Genomic DNA, 27,267 nt, shown 5'->3' with positions numbered 1-27,267 from the left:
GTTTTAACGAATTTAGATTTATCACCAGATTAATTTATGGAAGTTGGCAACAGGAGGGGCATTTTAAAACATCTCATTTGCTCACATTGTAAAATAGTATTGGACAGCTAGCCAACAAGTAAAGCTGAATCGTCCCAGTTCAGCTTCCAGTATGGAGCTGCAAAAGGAATTACTTCTTCAAGGTTGAAGGTATATGACAGTTTGATCATTTGGAGAAAATAAGGAGCAAGGTGTCTCAATATCAGAAAAAAACCAGGGGCCCATCTTATAAAGAGTTGCAATTGATCCAATCAATCACAACTATGGAAAGCCAGCAAAGTCAACATATAAAATGCATGTTCTTTCCAAAAAAAAATTCTAGATATGAATGTATATCCATAAATTCATCAATTTCCTGACAATTTGGCGTGCTCTCCTTCGTTTACAAATGACATTTTGCATATTTCCCGTGGAAAAATGATGACACTGATGGATTTCCATAGAGTTGTGATGATTGGATCAACCGTAATTCTTTGTAAGACAGGGCCCATGATAGTTTTCTTTCAGTGGGGAGTTGTTATTGATATTACCCAGTATGATATACAGTACTTCATTACATTCTCGATTTCACAAGGCACAATATACAAAATGTGAAATATTAACACAATCCCATTGTAAACTTCATAATGATCATTTTTCTCTACACTTTTGCACATTCTGTACCTATACATTTTCATGTCAACCAGTTTATCATCATTTGGCATTGATACATCTTTGTTGATTAAAAAAACTTTGATTTGTAATTTACACAATAATGTTGATCTTTCATTTCCCGCATTTTGTGTGGTCTAGTGGTTAGAGCACTGGACTCATGACTGTGAGGCCTAGAGTTCAAATCGCTGCTCAGCCATTGCCTCCACTTTAACCCAAAAGGCCCCCAAAATAATTTCTGTCATCTAAAGGTTAGCCACTATGACTGATTAACTTAGATGTAAAATGTTTCTTATGTAATTGGTTACAGTGCCATCAATGAGATAAAAGTTCCTATGGGAGTCACTTCAACAGAAACAGGAACATCATACACTAGTAATCGATATGTTTATTGACAGGGGCGGATCCAGCTTTCGCCAATAGGGGGGGGGGGGCCGAAAAATATTCTGATCATCATTTTTCTCGATTGGCAGCTACAATCTGTTTTTTTTTTTTTGGTTTTTCAGGGGGTAGTCCTAACTAAAGACTGAAGTTTTAAGTATATGTTAGTTTTTATTGCTATAAACAATATAAGGTATCTCATGTGGTTTTAATATACCGTATAATGAGAGCCCGGAAGCGCGAGCTAAAAATCTTTGATATTTTATGTCCTTAGAACTGAAGATTCAGAGCAGTTTTTATAATTATGAACAAAGATAAGTATCCGACTAAACAATGCGAGCGCGAAGCGCGAGCCGAAATTTTGTCATATAGTAACGTGAAAAGTGACTCAATTAGGACTGTTTTTAGTGATTAATGAAGAGGATACGAGTATCACCAATTAAATAATGAGAGTGCGAAGGTTTCTCACAAATCAAACAATGCGAGCGCACAGCGCGAGCTGAACATTTTGATACACATTAACAATTTGTGTAAATCAAACAAAATAATGAAAGCTTGATGTGCGAGCTAAAAAATTGTGTGCAAATTGATATCAGAACTGGATATATTGTATATATATTGGTTATATATTAATGTCATTTAACCCTCTTGAATGGGATTCATTACACAGGCAATGCGAGCGCGAAGCGCGAGCGAAAATTTTTGTATAAAGTCTATTTTCCAATTCTTCCCCTCACCTTTTTTTTTTATATCCTTTCGGGGTCGGGCCGGTCATTACGAGGCTGTAAATTACACATCATTGGTAAAATACCTCTTTCTTACTTTTCTTTCTGTTTTTCGTAGTTTCTATCAAGGTAAAGAGTACACTTTTTCTGCAGGTTGTCAAAAAAATAGGGAGGGCCGGGGCCGGCTCGGCCCCCTCCTGGATCCGCGCCTGATTGAACCAAGGACATATCCCTTTGACTAAACAACCAGGGGACAACTTCATGAAAGATGTCAGCATTTACTAAATTCTCAGTGAAATCCTTGATTTTGATTGGTTGGGAAACACTGGTAACTTTCAAGAGAATGACGCCTTTTCAGTGCCAACAACTTTCAATGGACATACAATGCATGGAAAGGAACACCACAATGGAGCCTCCCCCCAAAAAAAAATAAATAAAAAATTTAAACAAATAAAATAAAATAAACCAAAATATAAATAATTAAAAAAATAAAATGAAATAAATAAAATGAATTAAGAATCATAATTGAGGACAGAAAAGGAAACATTGACCAATTTATTAAGAATCATAATCAGTATTTTCCCTTTTATTGTTTGCAATGCAGGCTTCTCATTTGTGATTTGCATTGTTTTAATGGAAGATTAGACCAATTTTGTCAGTTATGAATAAAATCTTCTCTCTCCTCTCACCCTTTCACCAATATTCTCCTCCCCTCCTCCCCCCCCCCCCCTCTCTTTCTCTCTCTATTGTTCTTCACTGTAGTAAAAAAAATGGAATGAAGTAGCCACTTTATTCATTGTTACCTATACACATATACACACATGATAAATGCCTATCACTGGCACAATTGGTAGAATCTAGTCCAGGCTTATCGGACGGCCCTAGAACAGAACGTTGGAAGTCTGTCGGTCCAGGTGGCGATCGGCCGAGAACAAGGCCGAAGACTGTTCCTTGAATCGCCTGAAGGGCGAGGCTAAGAAAGACTCTTGGAAGCTCCTAGAGAGGGGCGATGAGGAGAGCTGGTTGGTAGCGGGGTTGTTGATGGGCGTCGGCTCTTGACCTCTGCTGGCGTTCAATCCGTAGTCATCACTTGAAACCAAAACGAGAGAAGATGATTATGATGGCAGGATGATGAAATATCGGTTTTCACTTTTCCCATTTTTTCCTTGTGTTATGATCTAAAATCGAAAATGCTTCCTGTAAAATTATACAAAGCTGATTTCCCGTTGGAAAAGTTTCGCTAAAACCAGGGTCCCTTCGTATACATAGTTGTAATTGATTCAATCAAATTCAAACTACTATTGATCTATATTCTAATCTCTTAATTACATAATTTGAGATCAATCTTCGTGAGTTTGATTATAATCTATCATAACTCGTTGTAAGACAGGTCCTTGAAGTAAACACAGAAAGTAGATGACTGGCCATTTTCTTCTTTTTTTTTGGGGGGGGGGAGGCGGATCGTTTTCCCCCTTTATTCTCAGAAAAGATATGCAAGTGTAAAATCTCATGCAATTCATGCCTAACCTTGGAAATAATGTGATGCAATCACATGATTTTTTTTTAAGAAATCAAAGCTAATCATGCTGCTCCATATTTCAAAACAAGAGAGAAATAATATAACGTCAGTGTATTACGCATATTGGATGAATTTCAGGTATCTAGAGGGTCACTTGATGTATAGGAGGCAGTGTAAACTGGGCTCTTTATCATGCAAGAAAAGGAAAGGGGTAATACTGACATCGAAAATGGATTAAAAAATTATCAACAGTAAAATTTTCTCCTGAATTTACCATTTGAGAAAAGGGCACCCCAAATTCCTGAAAGGTCGGGTCCAGTTTACCCCAATGTTTTGTGAACATCATAGCAAAACTATTGAATGGTCGGGTAAACTGGAGCTGACGTTTCAAGCCCTCTCTCTTTAGGTATACTTGTTATAAGTGGTAACAATGTGCCCATATTTCTAAAATCATGATTACAACACAGATGCTTATTCCAATTGGAAAAACAAAGTTTGAAAATGGTCTTATAATCTTAGAATTAGATTGTTGCATGAAAAACCTCAAATTAATAGGAATTTACCCCCGGGGGGGGGGCACTCGACCAAAAAAGTGGTGGGGGTGTGCCGCGGGCGAGACAAAAAACGGGGGCCTTGGAGCGGGCTAATTGTAAAAAGGAGGGTCCTCGGAACGGGCTTCGGAACTACAAATGTTAGTGAAAACGGGGGTCCTTGGAACGAGTCACCTCCATGTGAGTGCGTATATGCATCCCTATGGAACGGGCATACGTGCATGCAGCTAGCCCAGCGGCAAGGACGCCGGGTGAGCTAGAACATAGGCAATGGTCGGACATCGTTCAGCGGCCACTTTTCACCAAAATTGCGGCTCATTGTAGCAGATCAATGCGACCGGAACGGCGTAACGGAAAATAAGCGAAGCTTTGGAGCGGATTTCTTTCTTCCCTTTTCACGATAAGAAAATGCTATGCCTTGGAGCGGCTTTCTTTGTTCTTTTTCTCAATAAGACAAAAATGCTATGCCTTGGAATGGAAATTTGAGTGTAAAAATGGGGGTCCCCTCTGCGGCACATACCCACTATGCATTATAGTATATACTGAGTGCCCCCCCCCCGGGAATTTACCATTGCTACCCTGACAGAGGCATGTAATCATGCAATTTGTAGCAACAGGCAGGTCAATATATTTGATATTAAGTAAATATTTTGAAACATTATCCCACATCATATTATCCTAATGCATAAACATGCAATGAAAGGCAGCAATGTGATGCAATTTTAATTTTCAAGAAACAGACTTTTATCCTCTATGCATGCCCATTCATTAATACTAATTAATTAATTTTTTTTTTAATACGATACATGCAAGCATACTGTAGTCGTTTATGCAGTTAAAGTTTTGAAATATTTTTGGTCTCTTAATACAATTTGACATTTTTTTTAATCATGCATGCAAGCGTACTGTGCAAATTGAAGCTATGAAGAACGGAAATTTATATGGATGATGCGAGTAGGTAGGCACAGATAATGTATGCTTGTATGAAAAATGATGCACAATTTTTTTTCCATTGTATTGAGTTGGAAAGGAACATGCACTTTGTCAAAGCAATGAAAAGCAAAATTGCTGTAATTATGGTTGCTTTTATTAGTGGATGTTTTATTTACAGGGGAATTTAATGGATGAATGAATGCTTGAAATGCAACCTGAGGGGAACCCCCACTTAAGCTTTAATAGCATGTACTAAAATTGGCAACTCCATTGTGATCAAATGGGGCCCTTTTTCTGTTCACAAAGGGAAGACCATAATTTTTTGCTGGGTGGAGAGCTGCATGCAAGTATTGTGTAGCGAGGCAAAATGTAGCCACCATATTGTGGGCATTTCAAATATTCATACGAAAATTTACTGAAAATTATGGAAGAAAGAAATATTACGTGAACTCATACATGTGTCTATATAAAACTTATATTTAACAAAATTCATATCAGGGCCACATTAGCACAAAGTCCCTGCATATATGGTAACTTTGCAATCCGATGGTAACTACCATGGTAACAGTGATCAACAATGATCAACAGCCAATCAAAATTGATGATTCCATCGAAGTTGGCAATGAATGGCAAAGATACCGTAATATACCTTTTTATGCAGCAGAGCTTTGATTTGAATTTTGCTATCAAAACTGTTCATGAGCTTTAATTGTACAATTCAATCATCGTTTTTAATATTCCATGATACGTATCTTACCCATTATTATCTCTCGACACCTTGATTCATTCATTGTGATTCAGAGTTGCAGTCGTAGAGACCTTAAATTCATCTTCGGCGTTTCACTTGATCAATTTTCTTCTATATCAAGATGATCTTATTCCCTTCTGGATGCCTTCCAATCGACAATGATATGATCCTCCGTTGTAAAATATATTCCATCACATTCCAGAACATGATGCATTCCATAGCCCTTGGTTTGTCAAGTTTCACTATATATCCTTTTTTTTATAAATAAATCCCTACCAAGGATAAACAAACACTGACCTGTTCAATTCTGTGTTTTTCTAGAAGGTAACTTCTCTCAATTAAACATGAATTCCGGCTGTGGCAATAACCGAAAATGAGCTTGAACAGATTCCGATAAAATAAACCCAAAATTTTTATATGTAAAAATAGAAATTATATGCCAATGATTCTAAAAGAAGATGAGTAAATTGTTCAGTTACAAAACAAGCACGGCATTCTGCTGGTAGAGAGGTCTTTTTTTTCCAACGACAATAATTTATACCATTATGTCATTATGCCAACATGTGCGTATCTGTGCTGGTATCATTCCATGTACTGGTATGGCTTCCCCCAAATAGTTTGTTGAGGTATATAACATTAACTCAAAAGAAATGATATGAATAACAATTCTCAATGCCTAATAAACCTTGATCAGTTCCATGTCGATACATCTAAATTTTATCCCCAAACAAGGTGAAGTAGGAATATCATACAATTAAATAAAGCTTATACAAGACAGCAAATGATCTTCATGATGTATTTTCTTTTTTATTATTTAAAAAATCTTTATACAAATCCTTTGGACATTCAGACAAAATAATAACAGTCTCTTCTTTTCTTCCTGTCAGTCAAATTGTTACATACAGGATATAATGTCATTTATACATGTACCCCACATCATCAACAGACATAGCTGTAAACGTAATCACAAATTCATAACCAATATATACCATGATGTAATACCATATAGTGCTTGGCTGCAATGGAATGATGCATTATTCATGTACCGGTATGTTAATCACTATTAATGACTATTCATTTTGATACAGTAGTTTATCCTTAGTAGTATCCAGGAATTTACAGGAACCTTGGTATAAAGGGACCTGCTGATTTCGCATGCAGAAATTGAAGTGAATAGTAAGTTGATGGTAGAGAGAAAATAATACATAAAGCCAAGGTAAGCCAGGAGATACACCCCAAATAGAGAAAAATATATATATATCTTTTTAACAGCAACAAAGAAAGTATGCAGTTTCACTTGATTCTTTGTTAAACATTTTCTCTGTCATAATACAAGATTATGAAGTATAATATAGAGATGAAATAACATCAAACTCCAATCACCTGCATGTTAGCCTTAGTCAAAATAGTAGAAAGCTGATAATAAAAGGTACCCCTATTTATTCTGGTAGTGAGCGAAAGGGGAATTCCCTTTACTTCATACACAGAGTAAGTGTCACAGCTGGGGGTCGGTTCATACAGAGTTACAACCATGACAATTTTGTCATTATGGCAACTGCCATGGTAACATGGCTCAGCAGTTAATCACAATATAGGTTTCCATTGAAGTTACCATACTGGCAGTCTTTGGCAGGTTTACCATCGGTGCAAATACTGTGAAAACTGGCCCCAGTGTTTCATTACAACATGAGCAGGTGTCACTCAAGCAGATATGATGGTATATAATTGAAATCACTGTGCATAGTTTGGTAATGAAAATTTTGCACAGAATACAATATAAGATGCATAATCTTTTTTTAAATACATTGTGATTACTTGTGGCAAAGTGAACAGGCAAAAAGCAGCACACAAACCAATTTAAACGAAAATAGTCAGGTTACTTCAAGCATTGGCTCAAACAGCAATTGTGACTTGACTAACTACTGTACTTGTATTAAAGAAGCTTTTTGAATAGATTTTAAAGCCTGGTGAAAGCTTGTCATCAGCTATTTGACACTACAACTACAAACCCTTACTGTGCAGGGTAGGGTCCTCAGGCCTCTCTAACATTTCATGCAATCTACATCTACTTATATCCTCTATGTGAAAAGCATCAACTCAGTGTTTCATGATAATATCCTTTTGAAAATTGGATGTCCTTTGTACCTATTGCAAAGACACCAGTCCCAAAGTGACACAATATCTCAAATTTTCACATAGGCCGAAAACTTGTACAAAAATGTGATTACATCTCCAAACAAAATACAAATTGTGCTTCTCGCCAAATTTTGTATAAATGTAATTTAGGATTATTTTTACTGTTAACAATCACAATCAATTCCTTTCTACTTATGCTCAAAGTAGTATCACCAAGTTAATTTCCTTGAAAAAAAAAGATATAGGAAATTTCGAGGAACAATTGACAACAATCTTGTACTTATAATTGATGGTAAGCTATCTGCTCAATTTCATTGATGATGTGTGTTAGACATCTGAGATTAGAGTAACCTCCTCAGCTCCCCCCCCCCCCCCACCCACACCCTCTAATCAGAGAGATTCTCAATTAACCCAGCAAACTGAGAGTTATTAAGCTTAAGAAGAAATCTCGCTTTGTCAGAAAGTTTGAGAATTAGGACAGATAATAATACACTAGCTGCTAAAAGCACAAAAAATAAGGTCAAAACAAAATTTGCGTTTTCTCGGAAATGTATGTTTTGCGCACGTGCACGCTAATTTACTATCTGACAAAAGTTACAAAGAATAAAAATGAAATTGAATTCTTTAAAGCAATCTACGCACTTTACATGCCATGGTAAGAAACAACTTCCTAAATTTGATTGCGGATATGAAAAAGATACAGATTGAATTAAGTGTGAGAAAAAGTGAGTACGTAGAAGTAAAGAATAAATACACAAAAAAGATACAACATTGCTTTTTTTCAATAAATGAATAGAGTTTGAAATGGAAGATAAACTTTGAATTGAAAAATGAGAGAATTTGGAATTTTTTTAGCTTAACATGGAAAACCACTACTTTTTGTTCCCCACAGCCTAATTGTGTCAATATTTGTGCGTGTTGTTAAATTCACAGCCGTTCGGCGATTCGCCAAGTCTACAATCCTCACGAAAAAAAAAGAACAGCTTCTACAGGACCCCTAAGTATCTATTCAAACATAGTAGTAACTGATTTATACATGTTACTCAATTAATAAAGCCAAATGACGAGTCAATAAAATTTTCAAAACAGCATTTGTCATTACTCTATAAATACTCTAATTATGTTACGCAGGGCCCGCTGGTAGAGCAGTTTCCTAACTGAAGTGGCTACCCCGGGTAAATAAAACATTATCATTTTTTTATTATTATTTTCTCTCATTTGCCAGGATTGTGCAGAAGTATTTCATCATCATATATAAATATATATATAGAGAGAGAGAGACAGAGAAAAAAATATATGGTCCTCTTTCCCATTTCAGGTAACAATATTCTCCTGCGCAGTAAGTATTGGCTTGAATATATAAGCTGAATTCCTTAATCAACCACGCTGAGATTTGCATTGTCTTACTGAACTACTGTGAATTAAAGGAAACCAAAACCCAAGAAGAGAAGCAATCTTATTGGAAAGAGTAAAATGAGAGGAACAATTTAAAAAAAATATATTTTCAGATTTTCCCCTTTATTTTACATATTTCACATTATCTCCTCCTGACCTTGACATATATGGTGTGGATTGTATTTTCCCATGACATATGTTGTGCTCAGAAGGAGGCAAGATGCAATTTGAAAGATGAGGAAAATCTGAAAATTTGTGTACAAAACAAATGGAGAGTTGTCCACAAAATCAGCCATTTTGAAGCACGTTTGCCAATTTGAGGATGCCCATAGAAAGTACAACAAGGGTTTTCCAACTTACATAACTTGCTTATTTCATAACCGTTTTTGATGAAGCTTTTTTTTAAATTGTTCCTCTCATTTTACTCTTTCCAATAAGATTACTTCTCTTCTTGGGTTTTGGTTTCCTGTATTAAAAAGCTCTAAAAGCATTCAGTGATTGTGTCCACATGGCATATGTTCACTGAATAGGTTATTTGCCCTCCCTCTATAAAGGAGAAACACATTTTCTTTCCACATGAGAGGATAAACACAGCATATAACAATACATAAGATAGGAGTATACCAGAAAAATAGTCTTAAATATCTATGGTCATAACATAAAGACAAACCATAATCTTAAAACAGCTATGACGATATGCATGTTGGTACTGGTATTGTAGTCTATACGCACAGACCCTTGGTTTTCGCAATTTTGCATAATGCATAATCCAGAGTCTGACGTAGTGAGACTAGATTCACTATGTACTGTGGCTGGCTCTTATTTGACACAGAGAGAGTTTGGAGTCTAGTCTTTATGCACGACATTAAAGTGTCAAATATGAGTCTGTGCTGGGTGGGGGCAGCGAGCTCATTTGTAATTATAGGCCAAGAAAGTTTTCATGTATCATATTCTGGAAATGACACTAATATTATTCTTAACCCGAATCGCAATTTCCAGCCCCCCCCCCCCCCCCTGTTGACAAAACATGTTATCAACAATAAACCTTTACTAAGCATACAGCGATTATTACTGAGATGAGAGAGCAATAATTAAGAAAACTTTTTCTATTGTGCTTGACAAAATGGCAATATTTACTTAGCAACACGATTCATATGATACAATTGAATCAAATTGTCATATTGCATGAATAATAACACACTTCATAAAAGTGTCAGATGTGTACTTGTATATTTGTAGCATACATGTATCCAGCATATTGCATAGGACTTTATAGTAAAGCTGCTGCATGTTTAAATGTAAATGAGACATATAAACAATGTCAACACACATAACACAATACACCATTGGCTGCAGACAAGAAAAGCTATTCTTATTGATGGAAATTACATACATGTACCTGTCAATTCTCTGACCGAGAAATGGACATAAAATAAATTGAAGGTTCTTCAAAATAAGAATTTTCTCACATTCATTGCAGGAGAGCAAAAAGATCGTAAAAAGAGGGGTTAAAATTTCACGTTTCTGTCCACTCAAAAATGCAGTAGGAAGTTGTAAAGAGTTGACAGAACTGTAGTAGTTTTTAGGCATTTCCACTTGGTCTAATCAAACCTAGTCTAATTCCCATTTGGCCTAATCCCAGTTCGTCATCCCCACATGGTCTAAAATAAGTCTCATCTATTATGTTCACAATAAGCCAACATGAGTTTTTAGCCAAGTCATGACTAAAAGTTACCAGTTGTGGTAACGATCTACAAATGAGTTCGAAAAGAATCCAATAAAATTGTTTGTATGTATAAATAAAAAAATATGTGTCAAATGGCTCTGGAAGAAAATGTGTAATTGCCGAGAAAAAACAAGCAAAATGAGCACGGAATTCCAACAAATATCTGGTATTTTCCCCAAGTAATATCAATACACTGTCCCACAAATGCCTTTCTGTGTTAGTGATCATCAGAATTATCGGTTTGAGCCAAGATTTCATGATTTCACAACGATAATTTTACATCAATGTACCAGATCTAGATATATATGTTGACAATTAAACTTGATTTAAAAGAATTGCTCATTAAATAATGATTTGATGCAACTACTTTTTTTTTACCTTTTAAACTAATATCATATTGACAAAGTAGTTGGTATTCTTATCAACTTGATTAACCATCTGTAGGTTAACTTCGCTATTTTCATGGAGTTCACATTTCCAACCTATTCATAATGTACAAATTTTATTAATCCATTCATGAGAAAAGATTAATTTTGAAATGAAAACGACAATGTGACTGTAAAATGAATTTCGATTTTATCTAAGTTTGGTACATTATCTTTGTCAGGAAAATTGAATGAAGTTGATATGCAGCATTTTGTGGAAGTATAGAGTGCAATGATTGGTCTAGTTTGGACTTAACCTAGTTGAACAAGTCATAGTAGTGTTACATAATTTGAGGCTTAGACCATCTGGTATTAGACCAACATGATGTCCTAGACCCAAGTATCAATCCCACAGAGTTCTTGCAAGCAACCAACAATTTTACATAGTTTCCATGACGATGAGTTTTGATAAGCTATGAGGTACTCTTGAGGGGTGGGATGTGGCAAAGGTCACAATCACAAGGTCATGAAAGGGTACCTGCTACGACCTCCCAGTGGTGCGTTCGGTTCCCGGGTGGCACTGGCACCGTTCTGCTGCTGGTTTGTACCACTGCTGGTGTTGCGCCCCCGATGGGAGGGGTAGTCTTGCCTGGAATGAACCCCGGTCATCAGGGCGGGTGAGGGGCCTCCGTCGCTACCCTTCAGCTCTTGGATACACTTCCAGTTGTCAAGGTAGTTGGCTGAAGTGCAATGTAAATAATAATAATAAGAAGAATACATGTGACTTATAGAGTGACTAATCCACTCTGTAGAGTGTTTAAGTTGCATAATGAAACCTGGACCTAAATATAAAGGTTTTTAGAACATTTTTTAAGGACTTGAACAGAGATTTAATGTTTTATATTTTCAGGAAGTCTATTCAACAGTATGGGGAACACAAAAGATCCCCTTTTTGAAACTATTTAAAAACTATTTATTTGCTCCTGGGTCTTCATCATGGCTGGGGGTGCTTCAGCATCCCAAAGAATTGATTCTTTTTTTTTGGGGGGGGGGGGTGCTGCGTATGTTATTCTCCATAGGGGCAGCACCCCCTGGATTTCTGGTAGGTGTGCCAAAATTGACAATTGTAACCAAAATGACAAACATTTTGTAGCGAAACCTTCTTTTTTTTGGCTTTTCAAATTTCTCAGGACCAAATGACCTCTATTTTGCAGTGAAAACTTTTTTCTTTTTTTGCTTGTTATATTTACATCAGCACCCCCTGAAAAAAAAAATCCTTCCCAGGTCCCTGGTCCTCATAAAGTTTGTCCCCGAAAAAAGGAGCAAAGTTTATTCAATAAAAACATGCATATCAGGTGCCACAAGTGAAATTCTTGACTTTGATTTGATGAGGATCACTATTACCTAAACTGTCATGCAGTGAAACCTGTCACTGATAACCACTTTTATGTTATGGAAAATGTCCCTATGCTTTGATGAAAATGTTGCTCACTAAAAAGAATAAACTCAATGTCCCATACAAATTTATTTGCACTTTTTAATACTTTTCAAGCCAGTCAGTGAATAAGATGATCATTTAATTTTTTTATAAAAAGTGATAAAATTTTCACCTACCTTTAAATAATCTGACATATCCATCATCACTTGAGGCAGCTAAGATAGTACCTGTCACATTCCAACTTACTCTCCATACCTAAATAGAAGACATTGAGCAGCATTATCATCACAATCATCATCATTACTATTATTATCATCATCATCGTCATCATTATTATTATTATTAAAGTACACATCCATTAAACAAATTATTCATCTTCAAATTGTCTACCCCCCCTATCAATTTGTGGCATTATCATCATGATGAATGCACCAAATTGTCACATTCACCATCAAAATGCCATGAAGGCTTTTAGTCATAAAGTTTTAAACTATTTCTCCCTCTTTCTTAGTCAGAAGTTTGAGATTATACTTACCTGACTCTGTTTGAAGTCTACTAGTTGAGCTGCTTGTCTGATCTCAATCCTTGTTGAACCCACAAACTGATCTCTCCTGAAAATTTAACAAGAATTCAAATTGTCGTTACCAAAAATGACTTCTGATCATATCCAACAGAAGATCCATAAGTCTGAGGAAAGGTGAATAAATATCATGTGCCAAAATTTCAAAAGACCCAAAATTATCAATTGCTCCGTTTGTCATAAAATGAGCAAATCATGTTTTCAACATTGTAAAGCAAAGCGTGATCATTCCAAGCTAGTCAAACGAGGAAAGCTAATGCTTTGCTGCTGCTCAGAAATCGTAAGGAAATCCCAGTACATAGTATGCTTGTTGACTAGTCTTTGAAACATTGGACATATGAACTTTATGCTATTGCTGTCTTGTGCTTATTACTTGTATCATATTTATGTGGGCGCATTGTGGTCTAGTGGTTCTGACTCTCGCTTTTCAAACAGAGGGTCGTGGGTTTGAATCCTAGCCATGGCGTGTTTTCCTTCAGCAAGAAATTTATCCACACTGTGCTGCACTCGACCCAGGTGAGGTGAATGGGTACCAGGCAGGATTAATTCCTTGCATGCACTGAGTGCAGGTGATGGTAGCTCAAGCTATAGCCTAGGTAATAATAGAAAGCGCTTTGTGTCCTCAGGTAAAAGACACTACATAAATCCAGCTATCATTATTGTTTTGGTCCTTGCACTGGCTTGATGGGGCACAGAAAGTAGCAGCGTAAACCATCTAGCCAATCAGCTTTTATATTTTTGTTATTCATTCTACTGTAAGACACTAAGACTACATTCATTTGAACATAATTTGGTCCATGGACTTGACTGGCCAAATTATACTGCTAGAAGATATTTTACAAGATTTCTTTTAGGCAGCCTAGGGCCTGACACCCATTTCCTGATTCACAGTCATGTTCTTAACACATTCAAGGGGTCGAAATCTTGCAGTTTCAGGGCAGTGAACCAAGATGAATCAGGCACACAGAATAGAGAACAGTACAAATTAAGAAATGAAGAAGGATTATGATTTTAACCAACAACTATACAATAACAACCACGAGCGTAAATCCATGACGTCATGCTATTCAAGTGGGGGGGGTCAATAGTTCACCTCCCCTGAACAGTAGGTGTGACGCAAGGACTAACACCAGTGATAATAACACGTACCTCATTGGTTTAAGAGTCATGATGCGAACATCTTTGGTTGCTACAGCTAACATGTGATATGATCTACCTAGGTTTGGAGAGAAGGCTAGGTCATGGACTGCTTCTGTGATCACATTCAGTGTGTCAATCTTCTGCCATTTTCTAAAAAACAAAAAACAAAATAAAAGCTTGATGATATCAGTAAACTGATTCTTGCCAAGAGATTATTTATTCACAATAAGTAAAATCAAAACTTCATCTCACAAAAACTTTATTACTATTTGTGTTTATCCCTCTTTTGTTTTCAATCACAGTCAATCACTTTAATCAAACAATTATATCAAATCATGTTCATAGAAAATATGTCACTACAATATACAAGTATATCAAGCACAGTGTTGTGGCCCAGTGGACTTTGAAACAGAGGGTCGTGGGTTCGAATCCTAGCCATGGCGTAATTTCCTTCAGCAAGAAATTTGGCCACATTGTGCTGCACTCTACCCAAGTGAGGTGAATGGGTACCCGGCAAGTTTAATTGCTCGAATGCACCAAGTGCTGAAAGGCAGCACGAGCTTAAGCCGGGGTAATAATAACAATGCGCCTCGGAATAGATTGTTTTAGATAGATGGCGCTATATAAATGCTGATTATTATTATTATCATTATTATCATCATCATTATCATTATTATTATTATTATTATAATTATTATATTATTATTATCATCATTATCATTATTATAATTAATTATTATTATTATTATTATTATTATAATTAGTATAATTATTATTCATTATCATCATTATTATTATTATTATCATCATCATCATCATCAGACTTTGAGAGAGTATAGGGGAAATTATTTATCCGAGGTTGGTGTGGCAATTACTAACCTTTCATTTTCCTTGTATTCATAGATTTGAACTTTACCTCCTCCTGAGGGATCAGAGCTGTCACTACCTACAGCTATCATGGGTGGATGCACTCTAGGGATATATTGGGAATAAAATCAATCTTTGTCATTCATTTTCTATTCATCTAATTATTAATATCTTCATTATGCTTCTTTCCTTGTTTCATTTTTTATACATTAATTTATTTCAAAAAATAATATAATTTGTTTTTGTTTATTCATTCAATATTCATTCATGCATTCATCCATCGTTTTGACCGTTAATTCATCCATCCATCAAACCATCAATCCATTCATTCATTCATTCATTCATTTTTTTATTCATTCATCTACTAGTAACCCATTAAATCTTTTATTTATTCATCTGTCAATCCGAATGCAAACATAATCAGCAGATCATTAGTTGATAAAAAATGTTTGTGAAATCACTTTATCTTTCATAAAAAAATATAATAACCATGTTGATGAAAAAGTCAATACCAAGAAAATGAAATGCCAATTTTATGTTAAATCAAAGTACAGAATAATAAAATCTCACTTTTTGAAAGTCAGCCTTACAATTAACACATATCTGAATACAAATATATCAAAGAAAAAGTCTGCATTAAAGTCCATAATTAAACTGTAACAGTCCACTGTAACATATCAAAGAACAGTTCTAATTGGAAACATTTATTTTTACATTAGATCCATTAAAGTCACACATATTGGAAAAGAAGACCTTCAAGTTGATCTGAAGTTCTGTTCTTTTCCCAGCATCCTTCTGCCTCTCTTGAATTCAAAATCAACGTGTTTTGTATTCACTGACTTTTCTTTCATCTTTGCCATTAAAATAATAATAATAATGATATTTTTTTTCTTACCTTGAAGGATTCCATGATAAACAGCTACAACTAAGTTTGGTCTGTAATTCTGTCTATGAGAGTGAATGAAGAAAACAAAACAGAGTGTAGCACTGATTAAGGAAAAGTAGAGCCACATTTCATATTTATATTTGAAGGAAAAATAATGTTTGATATTTCACAGAATAAAATACATAAGTAACAGTGTGTGATATCATGGAATCTCTCACTGACATATGGTACTACCAATGTTATGGATATCTCTATTATACCATATGACACAATGCAGGTTTAAAATGTCATAACGTTCTCATTCTTATCTTAATTTTTCGATGCAATGCTTGTATAATTTCATCTTTCTATTCAACTCAACGTTACTAGGATGGATTTGGCTTTTTAATAAAAAATTATGCAAAAGTTTAAACCCTCATAAAAATCTCAATTAATTCCAATTCTTTCAGTGAAATGCTTGTTTAATTTTTCTCTATCTATTCAAATCAATATATTGTTAGGGTGGACTTGAAGACACAAACATTTAGGATTCTTTGTTACCTGTAAATTCATTGTGGCTAAATTTGTAACTTCAGGTGCTTCGTATATCCTAACAATCCCATCTGCTGAGCATGTTGCCTGTAAAAAAAAAAGGAATTTATCAAAATATGAAGAAAAAATACATTTTTATTGGCTGAGAAGCACTCTTTCTATGGTAACCGTTGGATGAAACAGGACTTGTCGGATAAAATGTCTGACAGGTCCGTTCATTAAACGTTCCCCAGATCTGACAATTTTCCTTGATTTCTATTGGCTGAAAAGCACAATTGTTAGGTAATTGTCGGATATAACATACTTTGGCGGAAAAAACGTATGTCAAGTCCTTTCAAGAAACGCTCCCAAAATTGTTAAATGAATCTCTGAAAAATACAAATGTCTTTGTGTGTTTTTTAAACAGTTCATGATGAAAGAAAAAATCTACAAGTTTCAAGTTAGTTGTGATCCTTTTTTTCTATGCACATAGGAACTGGATTCCTTTTTGTGACATGTGCTACACAAAACATATTTATCATTATTACAGTTACTGTTATTATTACAATATGCAGTGGTTAAATCATGAAAATAAGCAATATATAACAATTTTGTAATTTTGTGATTGCTATGTTTTTTATGCAGAATAAACGAAATCAAATGGAAATTGAATAAATGTTGCATATCAGTTATCAGCTTGTTATCAATATAAATCAAATGATATGGTACATATTGTATTAATTGATTGATTTGATTTATCAATTAATAATATTTGAATTATTTTATATAAGTACTTACTAATTGAAGGCCAAGATGATGAGGTGCAAATTTGACATCCGAGACAGACGTTCTGCTGTCTACAAGCATTGCTCGCTGAGCCTGCAAGGGCATGATGGGAAATATCAGAGTTAGGTTTACTGCTAGTTTCTCATCTTTCATAAACTTATTTAGAGCTCATGAAGATTCTCATTCATCCAGTCCAATTTCAAATTATATAAGATTACACATGAGTTCCAATTTTTTTTTCTTTTTATCCATACTCCTGCAGAGAAGTCAACCTAATTGGATGCAAAATCCTAGTTTTTCCTCTGAAAAATCCTAGCAAAATTTCAGCTAGGAATTTTGCACACCAGTATTACAAATAGCCACTAACTTTAAAGTTTACATACAGGTGCGTTTCCTGTATTAGCTTCTTATCCAAGTGTCCTTGCTATACCATTGACTTTAAAAGGTCTGTTTTGATTCAAATTCCTTTGCTAGTGGGAAACATGACTCTAAGGGGGTGTTGCAAGAAAATATTTGCAATCAATTGCACATATTCTGTTGCAATTTCACAGTTGATTGGTCACTTTTAACTTTTAATAGCAAATCAGATTACATTCCTTGTTTCATGGAGATTGGCAATCAATCGCAAATTTGCAATTAACTGCACGGCATATGCTTGATTTCGGGAACGAAAATAGACTAAATGTTACACGGCTATGGTCGGTGTGATGGTAAAAGTAAAAAGATATTTGATTACAACCAGGTAAATCTACCGGTACCTGTTTTTGTAAGCTTTCAGACATGATGCTGACAGCTTCCTCAAACCCTTCCTCCTTGAGGATGCAGTTGCTGCTGAAGTGCTACAAAATTTTGCTGGAAACATTGAAGTCTACTACATGCAAAGGAAGCTATCAACACTTGAGCCAATTAACTCTTTGCACGCTGAATTAGTTTTGAGGGAATAATAATGACAATTGTTTCCATGATATTATCTTTATTTCAAGATTTCCATATTGCACATTTGATACTTTTAATATTAAAGCATCCGTAAACAATTCATTTTAAGTGATTGTAACTACATGCTAAAATCACCGTCTCTAAAAATCAAATTACCCTTAGTTAAAAGCAATTATAAGAAAAGAAGTTTACAGTACAGGGGGGGCCAGAAGCTGGAACAAACTACCTAATGACTTAAGAGTAACTAGTTTCAACACATTCAGATTGGACGCCAGAGTGATGTAAACTTGTTTGTTTGTTTTTCTTTGTAATATTAATATTTTAATTGTATATTCATTTTGTATTATGTATCTTAATTACATGTAACATGATTTTAATATGTACGCACAGATGTTCAGAAGAACAGCCATAGGCAGAAGTTCGTTTACCGTGTTGAAATAAAATAAATGAAATGAATAGATGTTATCCAAGAACTATTGCCTTTTATTAGCTTATAAATCTAATTAGAAGGTAGGGGGAAAATAATTATTATGATTGTAGAATTTAATGGTATGAATGTGCAAGATTGTAACATCAGGCCACACAGGGTTAATAGGGATCACCCACCCCTGCCTGGAGAGAGATTTGGATATCAATATCTTTCTTCAAGGTATGATCCCATTATAAAACTTAAAGGTCAAGTCCACCTCAGAAAAATGTTGATTTGAATCAATAGAGAAAAATCAGACAAGCACAATGCTGAAGATTTCATCAAAATCGGATGTAAAATAAGAAAGTTATGACATTTCAAAGTTTCGCTTATTTTTAACAAAATAGTTATATGAACGAGCCAGTTACATCCATATGAGAGAGTTGATGATGTCACTCACTCACTATTTCATTTGTTTTTTATTGTTTGAATTATACAATATTTCGATTTTTACGAATTTGACGATTGGGACCTCCTTGCCTGAAGCACAAAATGTTAAAATAATGGAATTCCACGTGTTCAGGGAGGAATGAAACTTCATTTCACATGACAATGACGAGAAAATCAAAATATTTCATATTTCAAACAATAATAAACAAAAGAAATAGTGAGTGAATTACATCATCGACTGTCTCATTTGGATGTAGCTGGCTCGTTCATATAACTGTTTTTGTGAAATGAAGCGAAACTTTGAAATGTCATAACTTTCTTATTTTACATCCGATTTTGATGAAATTTTCAGTGTTATGCTTGTTGAATTTTTCTCTTTTTATTCAAATCAATTTTTTGTTGGGGTGGACTTGTCCTTTAATGAAAGCAAGAAGAAGCTTGCAGCACTGTGGATGAAAGCTTACCAAAACTGGTACATTTCAGGAAAAAGATAATTATCTCAATCAATATACAGATAATTGATTTCTACATACATGTATAGAACAAAATAGTACATACCCAGTGATGTTTCCTCTCTCATTTGGCTTTGAATCTCCAACTGCATTTTATAAAATGAAGATTTAACAAAGACTTTTCAATCAAACTACCATTAAAAAATTCAAAAGAACAGAAAAGTTACACTGAAAAACTGAAAATGAATGGATCTTTGAGACCCCAAAGACAGCAAATCTTCAAAAACAAACTGCTAATCCATTCAATATTGATACAGTACATGGATAAAGTGCATGTGACCAATACACGTATGAGAAGTCAATGTCAGTTTTAAACAATACATATAAAAGTAAAAATATACTAAATTGCTATGGTATCATTATCATAATGATACCTCTATTTAGTCTATTAAGACCTTGGTATTGTAATTTAAACATTAGAACCATGATAAATCAGTGGAGCATCATTTCTAAATCACAATCAGCGCTTAGAAACAACGCGTATTAAGCGCTTTATAAATGTTGATTATTTATTTATTATTAACGTTTTTCAATGATTTCTCATCAATAAGTTTGCCTACGTGTAAAAAGTATATAAAACCACATGTTTTCTATCACATATAATTCCTCTGTCATTTTTGCTTGCTTTCTTCACCACTCCCCTTCTCCCCCCCCCCCCCCCCCTCTCTCTTTCTCCATCCATTTTTTGCCTCTGTTCTATTTTCACCTCCCCTCTTATGCGATGATAATGCATACCTCTTTGATGCATTGATTTATCAGTACATACTCTGGTTGACTACAATGCTTCATTTGTTTATTATTGTACCTGTATATGTTTCGAACATGTTATCTGTGATATCTCTTCACCCTACATTGTCTAGAACATGGCAGTAGGTATTAATGAAATAATTTGATGAACTAATGCTTCAAATTATATACGTAAAGTTTTGATATCAATATAAACCAAACTAAGAACTGAGGCATTGATTTTTTCCAATGTGCAACTGTTTCTATTTCAGCAATATACTAGTAAAATAGAATAGCAGATAAACCAAATAAATTGTTTGTGAAATGAATAATGGAATGATCATATATACATGTGAATACATACAGTGTATCAAAATAAACAACAAATCAGTAAATAATGAGAAAAATGTTTTAGGGTACATACCCATCTCCTCCCATACAACTGCAGTTCTATCAAAGGAGCATGATGCTAAGACCTGTCCAAACTCAGGATGCGCCCATGTTACTCTCCAAACAGACCCACTGTGTGTCTGAAAATACAGTATATTTCATACGTATTTTAAGTAAACGTTAAGTTTATCGATTCATTGTAATCCCTCCTTGTTTTCCATTTTCATTCTCTTCTCTACTCTCCCCTTTTAATTTGAATTAATTTATCTCACTGTTAAATGTTGCCTTAATACAAAGTTTCATTATTATTATGTGAAATATTACCATGTGAAAATATTGTAATCCAATGCACAATTTAGTTGTCAAATTACGACGCATGGAGATTTGTACATTATTTATTCAAATTAACCATTTATCTATCTATCTATCTAAATATAAAATCATTTTACTGGCCAATTATTTCTAACTGTGAGCAAGTCTCAACATTTCACTCCCTCTTTTTCTTCTCTTTCCCCCTCCTCCTCCCCCCCCCCCCCTCCCTCTTCCCAACCCTCCCTCTTCATCTCACTCTCACTGTTCCTGTTCTTTTTAGTATTATTCTTTTCTCTTATTTTGTTTGTTCTTCTCCTTTTATTTTTCTTCCCTTTCTCTTCCTATTTGTTTTCCATCTTCTTCTCTTCTTTCACCTTCTTGTTTAATTTTCTTACCTTCCAACTAGCTGTACAGTGCCATTCCCCATCTTCTCCTAGATCCCATACCTGTAGTCAAATATATATATATATTTTTGTAATCTGAGGTTTATAATTATGAAATTAAAGGGCAAGTCCACCCCAACAAAAGTGAATTTGAATTACAAAAAAAGGGAAAATCAATTAAGCTGTTCCCTTATCGGTATTTTTTTTGTCTTTCATTTTTTTTTACAGTGGTTAAGCTGTTTCTACCCCTTCCCATTGACTTTGCATCATTAAAGAATATGATAAAAAACAATTAATAATACAAACTGAAGGATTTAAAAATAGAAATGCCCATTGCCAAAAGGCAAGTGAAAATTATTTGCTTGGCTTTTAATTGTATTCCAGTCAGAATAGACTTTTACCACAGCTGTTCAATATTATTTGTAATGGCTTCTTAATTGTTCCCCTTTCTCTCCCCCTTTTCCAAATTTTTGTTTTCATTTTGTTTTATTCATTTTTCTTTCATGTTCTTTTGTTTCTTTTCTTTTTTCTATTTTTTCTTATCTCTTTCCTGTTCTTTTTTTTCTTAATTTCTTTTTATTTCTATTACTTCACTTCTTTAAATATTTTGGTTTTCTTTTTGTATTACATTTTTTGAATATTATTTTTGTTTGTCTCCCACTTTTATGCATATTATTCTATGATTTTCTCCTGCTATAATATGCTGCAAGGCAGAGAAAACAAAAATAAACTGGATTTGGGGGCTGCATACTATAGGTTTCGGGATTCAATGAGGAACAAAGGGAAAATTGTTTTGTATCTGAGTTTGTTATGCATAATTTATTTACTTTACCATTATGAGTGTGTGTGTGTACATTACATGTATGCGTAGATCAAAGAAAAAAGTCCACACAACCTGGGAACAATACAATTGATGTATTTTGTTTCAATCCTTTCATATTTACAATGATAAAATAAATTATTGATTTATTTTGTTTCAATCCTTCCATATTTACAATGATAAAATGAATTATATTTTACCACAAATCAATTTGCAAAATATAACAGTAGGGGAGACCAGGATTAGTTGGAACGCGGGGTAAGTTGAAACATTGTAATTTTCTTTATACCTTTATACCGCATCTACTGGAAAAATACAGTTGTGTCTGCAGTCAAGTTTCCAGGTCTATCTTGTACTGTACGTTGTCTTCCTAGCTTGGATAAATCGCTATCTGTGCTATTTGTCCTTTGCTGTGCCAATGCAGTGACTAGTACTATTCCCATGCATGAGCATAATGCCATGCAGACCAAAACTTGTCTAGTTTTGTTTTGAAGTGATTGACTGTTGATGCTGTGACTACTTCAGCAGGCAAAGAATTCCAGTCGCTCACCACTCTAACACTGAAGATGTTTTGCCTCACACTCAACCTACTCCTTTTCAGAAAAAGCTTGTAAGGATGACCATGGGTTGCTTGAGTGGAAGCTGATGTGAAGAACAGGTCTCTATTCACATCATCAATGCCGTGGATTATCTTATAGACTTGAATCATGTCACCTCTTCGTAGTCTGTTCTTGATGGAAGGTAATTTCATTGCACGTAGCCTTCTGCCATAGTCCATTTCCTTCAGGGTTGGTACTAGCTTGGTTGCTCGTCGCTGGACTTTCTCAATAGCCTTCAGGTCAGAGGTATATCTTGGGTACCATATCCCATTTGCATATTCCAGAATTGGTCTCACAAGTGACTTGTATAACCTCTTGATGTTGTCTTTGTCTCTATGCACAAAGGTTCGTCGAATCGTAGCAAGCACATGGTTTGCTTTCAAGACTGCACTGGCTACTTGGGAGTGGAATTTCAGTTGAGAGTCCATGATGACTCCCAAGTCTCTTTCCTCTGAAACTTCCTCCAGCATATCTCCATCTAGATGATACTGATGATGGGAATTTTGATGACCAAGATGGAGGTATCTGCACTTTGCTGTATTGAACTGAAGCTGCCACTTCTTGGACCACTTAGCTAAGTTGTCTAAGTCTTTCTTTAACGTCTTTAAATTTATTTCTGCAATACTGCCCTCAATTTATTGTCATTATCAACAACCAAATTTGCAATGCCTGTATGCGCGGTTTCGAATTTATGCAACATTTTGTACGTGCATGTCGGACCAAAAATTGCTCAAATACGTGATTCCATGTACAAGGTCAATGCACATGGTGTTTTTCAACCAAAAGTCATAAACAATTAATTTTTGTCTTGTAAATTTGATGCAGAAGTACATGAAATTGCTGATAGTACAGTTAATTGCATGTAAAATCAAGTGCTCCTAAATATGCGGAATTCTACTAGTCTGCTTGCGTGAGTGGCTGTATAATATAAAACATAAAGTTCAACAAATCCACACTTTAAATATTTTGAACTTGAAAGAATGAAGCAAATAGGCTAAAACCATGTAATATTACAGATTTAAGTAGTTTTAGTAGAATTCTTAACTCTAAATTGTTCCAACTTACCCCATCATGTTCCAACTTACCCTGTACTGGGGTAAGTTGGAACATTTGCGATGGTCTTGTTCAAGGTGGATTTTTTCAGTAACCATAAGGCCAAGTAAAAAAAGATAGTAGTTGATCGTCCGGGTTTTTTGAGAGCGGTGATGAGGGAGGTCCTTGCTATTTGCTATCTTACTATTTTTTTTAAGAACACGGAGGCATTTTCTCGGTCTGATTTTTGACATCAGTGATGAGGGAGGTCCTTACTATTTACTATTTTTTTTTATATTTTTTATTCAAATGATTGTCAGGCCATGTCAAGCTCGAATTATGTGATGGATGTATGCTCAATAGTAATAATAAATGATTAGAAACATATATATACATATTATTATATATGTATAAATATCTACGATTGATTGGAAATCTATGGAAAATAAAATCTATTGATGTATTATTACTGACATGACTGATGTATACTGGTACTGTATTGTTGTCAAACAGAATGTTCATGTCAAGTGAATAATTTAAACATTTTAATTTATGTAAGGGTAAAAAAAAATGCATGGGGGGTCTTTTTTATTGTCATGGAGTCTTGTTCAATTTTCCAGAGCCAATCTCATTTTTAGCTCTGGGTATGGTTTCGCATCGCAGGTTCCGGGTGCTTGATCGTGTACATAATGTTTAATACTACTGCTCAATTTTTATTCATTTTTAAAATTGATATTGAATATTAAATCCCTCATTGAATATTCGATGCATTGCCTCCTGACATTAGAAATCTCGAAGGAAAATTCAATGCATTTCACAAATTCACATGTTACGCCAGCACAGTCAATCACATCATCCTAGCACACATGCAGTTCTCCCAACAGAGTCACAAGCACACAATCACCGTAACACACGTCGAAGTACAGGCGCAATCACTCACCAAAAAACCCCGCTGAAATACAAATTACGTCATTAGAATTGATTTATCTGCGCCATATTTCAAGAGCATGCGACGGATTAGTTCAGATTCAGTAAGCAGGGTCCCCGAAAATGCACTAAAAATGAAGAAATCCGCGATCTTTTCCGAGTTTGCAAACTTTATTTCCTCGCTAATTTATGATGGTATCTTCAAAATCCAATAAAAAAACAAATCAGAATTTTTTTCTTTCTTGCAATTACGGCGATATCGGACTTTGCAATTGTTTTTGAAGTTGCGAGAGAGATCCCAGAGTAATCTTGTGAATTTTTTCATTATTCAGCAGCCATAAAAATAGTTAATAACAAGAAAATTGATGCAGCAATTAAAAAGGGAAGATGGCGAGGACGAGAAACAACAATTTTTTTTTTTTTTTTTTTTTTTTTTTTTTTTTTTTTAGAAAATAGTAAATAGCAAAAATTTTCATGCGGCAGCCAAAAGTGATGCGCGCGAGGACGATCAACTACTTTATTTTACTTGGCCTAATAGAGTTTAAAATTTTATGGGGTACATTTGAAGCCCTTAGGCCTTAGATGTATGCTTCAAGTTGATAGTGATATATTGTTGTTTCCTGAAAAAATCTATTCACCGTATACTTTTGTTTTGATAAGGATTTTTGTTGTCGATCACACACAAAACAAATGGGCTTCTGACCTCAGTGAGACAAAATTTTGGGTGGAAAAAATCATGCTTTTGTTGAATGTTGGTGTTGTTTCCTTTTGCAAAGCAAGTCTCCAATATGGGAGATTGTCTCCCATATTGAAGAGAGTCTCCCATATTGCACTCATTCAATGAACAAGGTTATGATTGGCCGTGCGCCTCTGATAGTGATAGTATCAACAATTACAATGACGATTATTATCTTCTCACGCGGATTCCAATATGTGGGACCAATCATAAATTTTAAATTAGCAGTTTGTTTAGGGTTAGAGACTTTACCTGTGGAATGCCTTACCTGTACACTCTGATCACTGGAACAAGTGGCCATTCGTTGACCATAAAAGTCAAATGCAACATCATGTATCAAATCCTTGTGTTCTGCAGAAATACTCTTCGCCTTAAACATTTTGTTGATTTCCCGCAATATTTCTTTACAGCAGTTTCTTCTCCAAAAAACAGATCGACAATCGAAGACTTGACGAAATTGGCAAAATCTAAACAATGATAATTGAACATTACATTATTAAACTTTGTATTAAATTCGATGACTTCAAATCAAATATTTGTAAAAAGTACAAAATTAATTTTGTATATCTATTTATTTCAACTGTTTATCTGAATATTGGTGATTTTAATGATCCATATCTATTAATCAGTGCCTATTGCCAATTTTTATCTAATCACGGTGGCTCATTCAGGAGGCTCGCCTAACACAAACTCAGCTCAACTACCGTTGCTTCATTATATTGTTGCGTAGGTCATTGTTATCATCTGCACCAATTAAGTCGAGGATTATTCCTTGTCATGAATCAATTTGATCAAGCCCTTATAAGGGGGGAGGGGCTGTAACATTCATTTTGCATGGGCTGTCCCGAGGGCTGTATGAACGCTGAAAATTTAATCAAAATCGGATGTAAATAAAAAGTTATGACATTGAAGTTTCGCTTATTTTCACAAAACAGTGATGCACAACTCAGTGACATGCAGATGAGTCTGTCGATGATGTCCATCACCCACTATTTCTTTTGTTTTTTATTTTTTGAATTATATAATATTTCATTTTTTACACATTTGACAAAAAGGACTAACTTGACTGACCAATATAATATTGCTAATTCCACTGATGTTCAGGGAGAAATTAATCGTTGTTTCACTTGACATTTGCATATTGACCAGGATGTGCATATGTAACTGTTTTGTGAAAATAAGCAAAACTTTAAAATGTCATAACTTTCTTTTTCTATATCCAATTTTGATGATATTTTCAGTGTCATGCTTGTTGGAGTTTTTTTAATTCTTTTTATTCAAATCAAATTTCTGTTGGGGTGGACTTGTCCTTTAAGTAAAAAAATAAATAGCTATAATTAGTAGGCATATGTAGCCAATATAGGTATACATAAATTATGATCCGGTACTTTTAAACAGGTTGATTTATCTGTTAATTAATAGAGAGAGAAATAAACCTAAATCATTGAAAATTTCATTGAAATCGGATTTAAAATAAGACTAATGAGCCTAATGACATTCTAAACTTTTGCTTATTGATTTCACAATGTAGTAGACCCTATATGCCAATAAGGGAACCAATGGAGTCATCTACTTACCATTTCTTTTCAGGGTCGAAGGAGCGATTTTTTTTTTTACTGGGGTGCTGATGTAAATTTGAAAAGCAAAAAAAAAAAACTG

General features: G+C 34.7%; 1 protein-coding gene across 1 annotated transcript; it reads right to left on the bottom strand.

The window, feature by feature from the left end:
* Nucleotides 1-11,521: 11,521 nt before the first annotated feature.
* LOC121407890 (nucleoporin SEH1-like) lies at nt 11,522-26,069 on the bottom strand. Its single transcript, XM_041599128.1, is given in 13 exon segments — nt 11,522-11,909; nt 12,784-12,862; nt 13,143-13,218; nt 14,337-14,477; nt 15,207-15,299; nt 16,090-16,142; nt 16,621-16,698; nt 17,389-17,469; nt 19,730-19,740; nt 19,743-19,769; nt 20,834-20,939; nt 21,507-21,557; nt 25,877-26,069. Coding segments are annotated over 13 exon segments (1,131 nt in total). The 5' UTR covers nt 25,988-26,069; the 3' UTR covers nt 11,522-11,685.
* Nucleotides 26,070-27,267: the final 1,198 nt, after the last annotated feature.

The sequence above is a fragment of the Lytechinus variegatus genome, chromosome 2, assembly GCF_018143015.1.
Source record: "Lytechinus variegatus isolate NC3 chromosome 2, Lvar_3.0, whole genome shotgun sequence".
NCBI classification, from domain to species: Eukaryota; Metazoa; Echinodermata; class Echinoidea; order Temnopleuroida; family Toxopneustidae; genus Lytechinus; species Lytechinus variegatus.
Note: the sequence above shows the minus strand (reverse complement) of the source record. Positions and strands in the feature narration are given on the sequence as shown.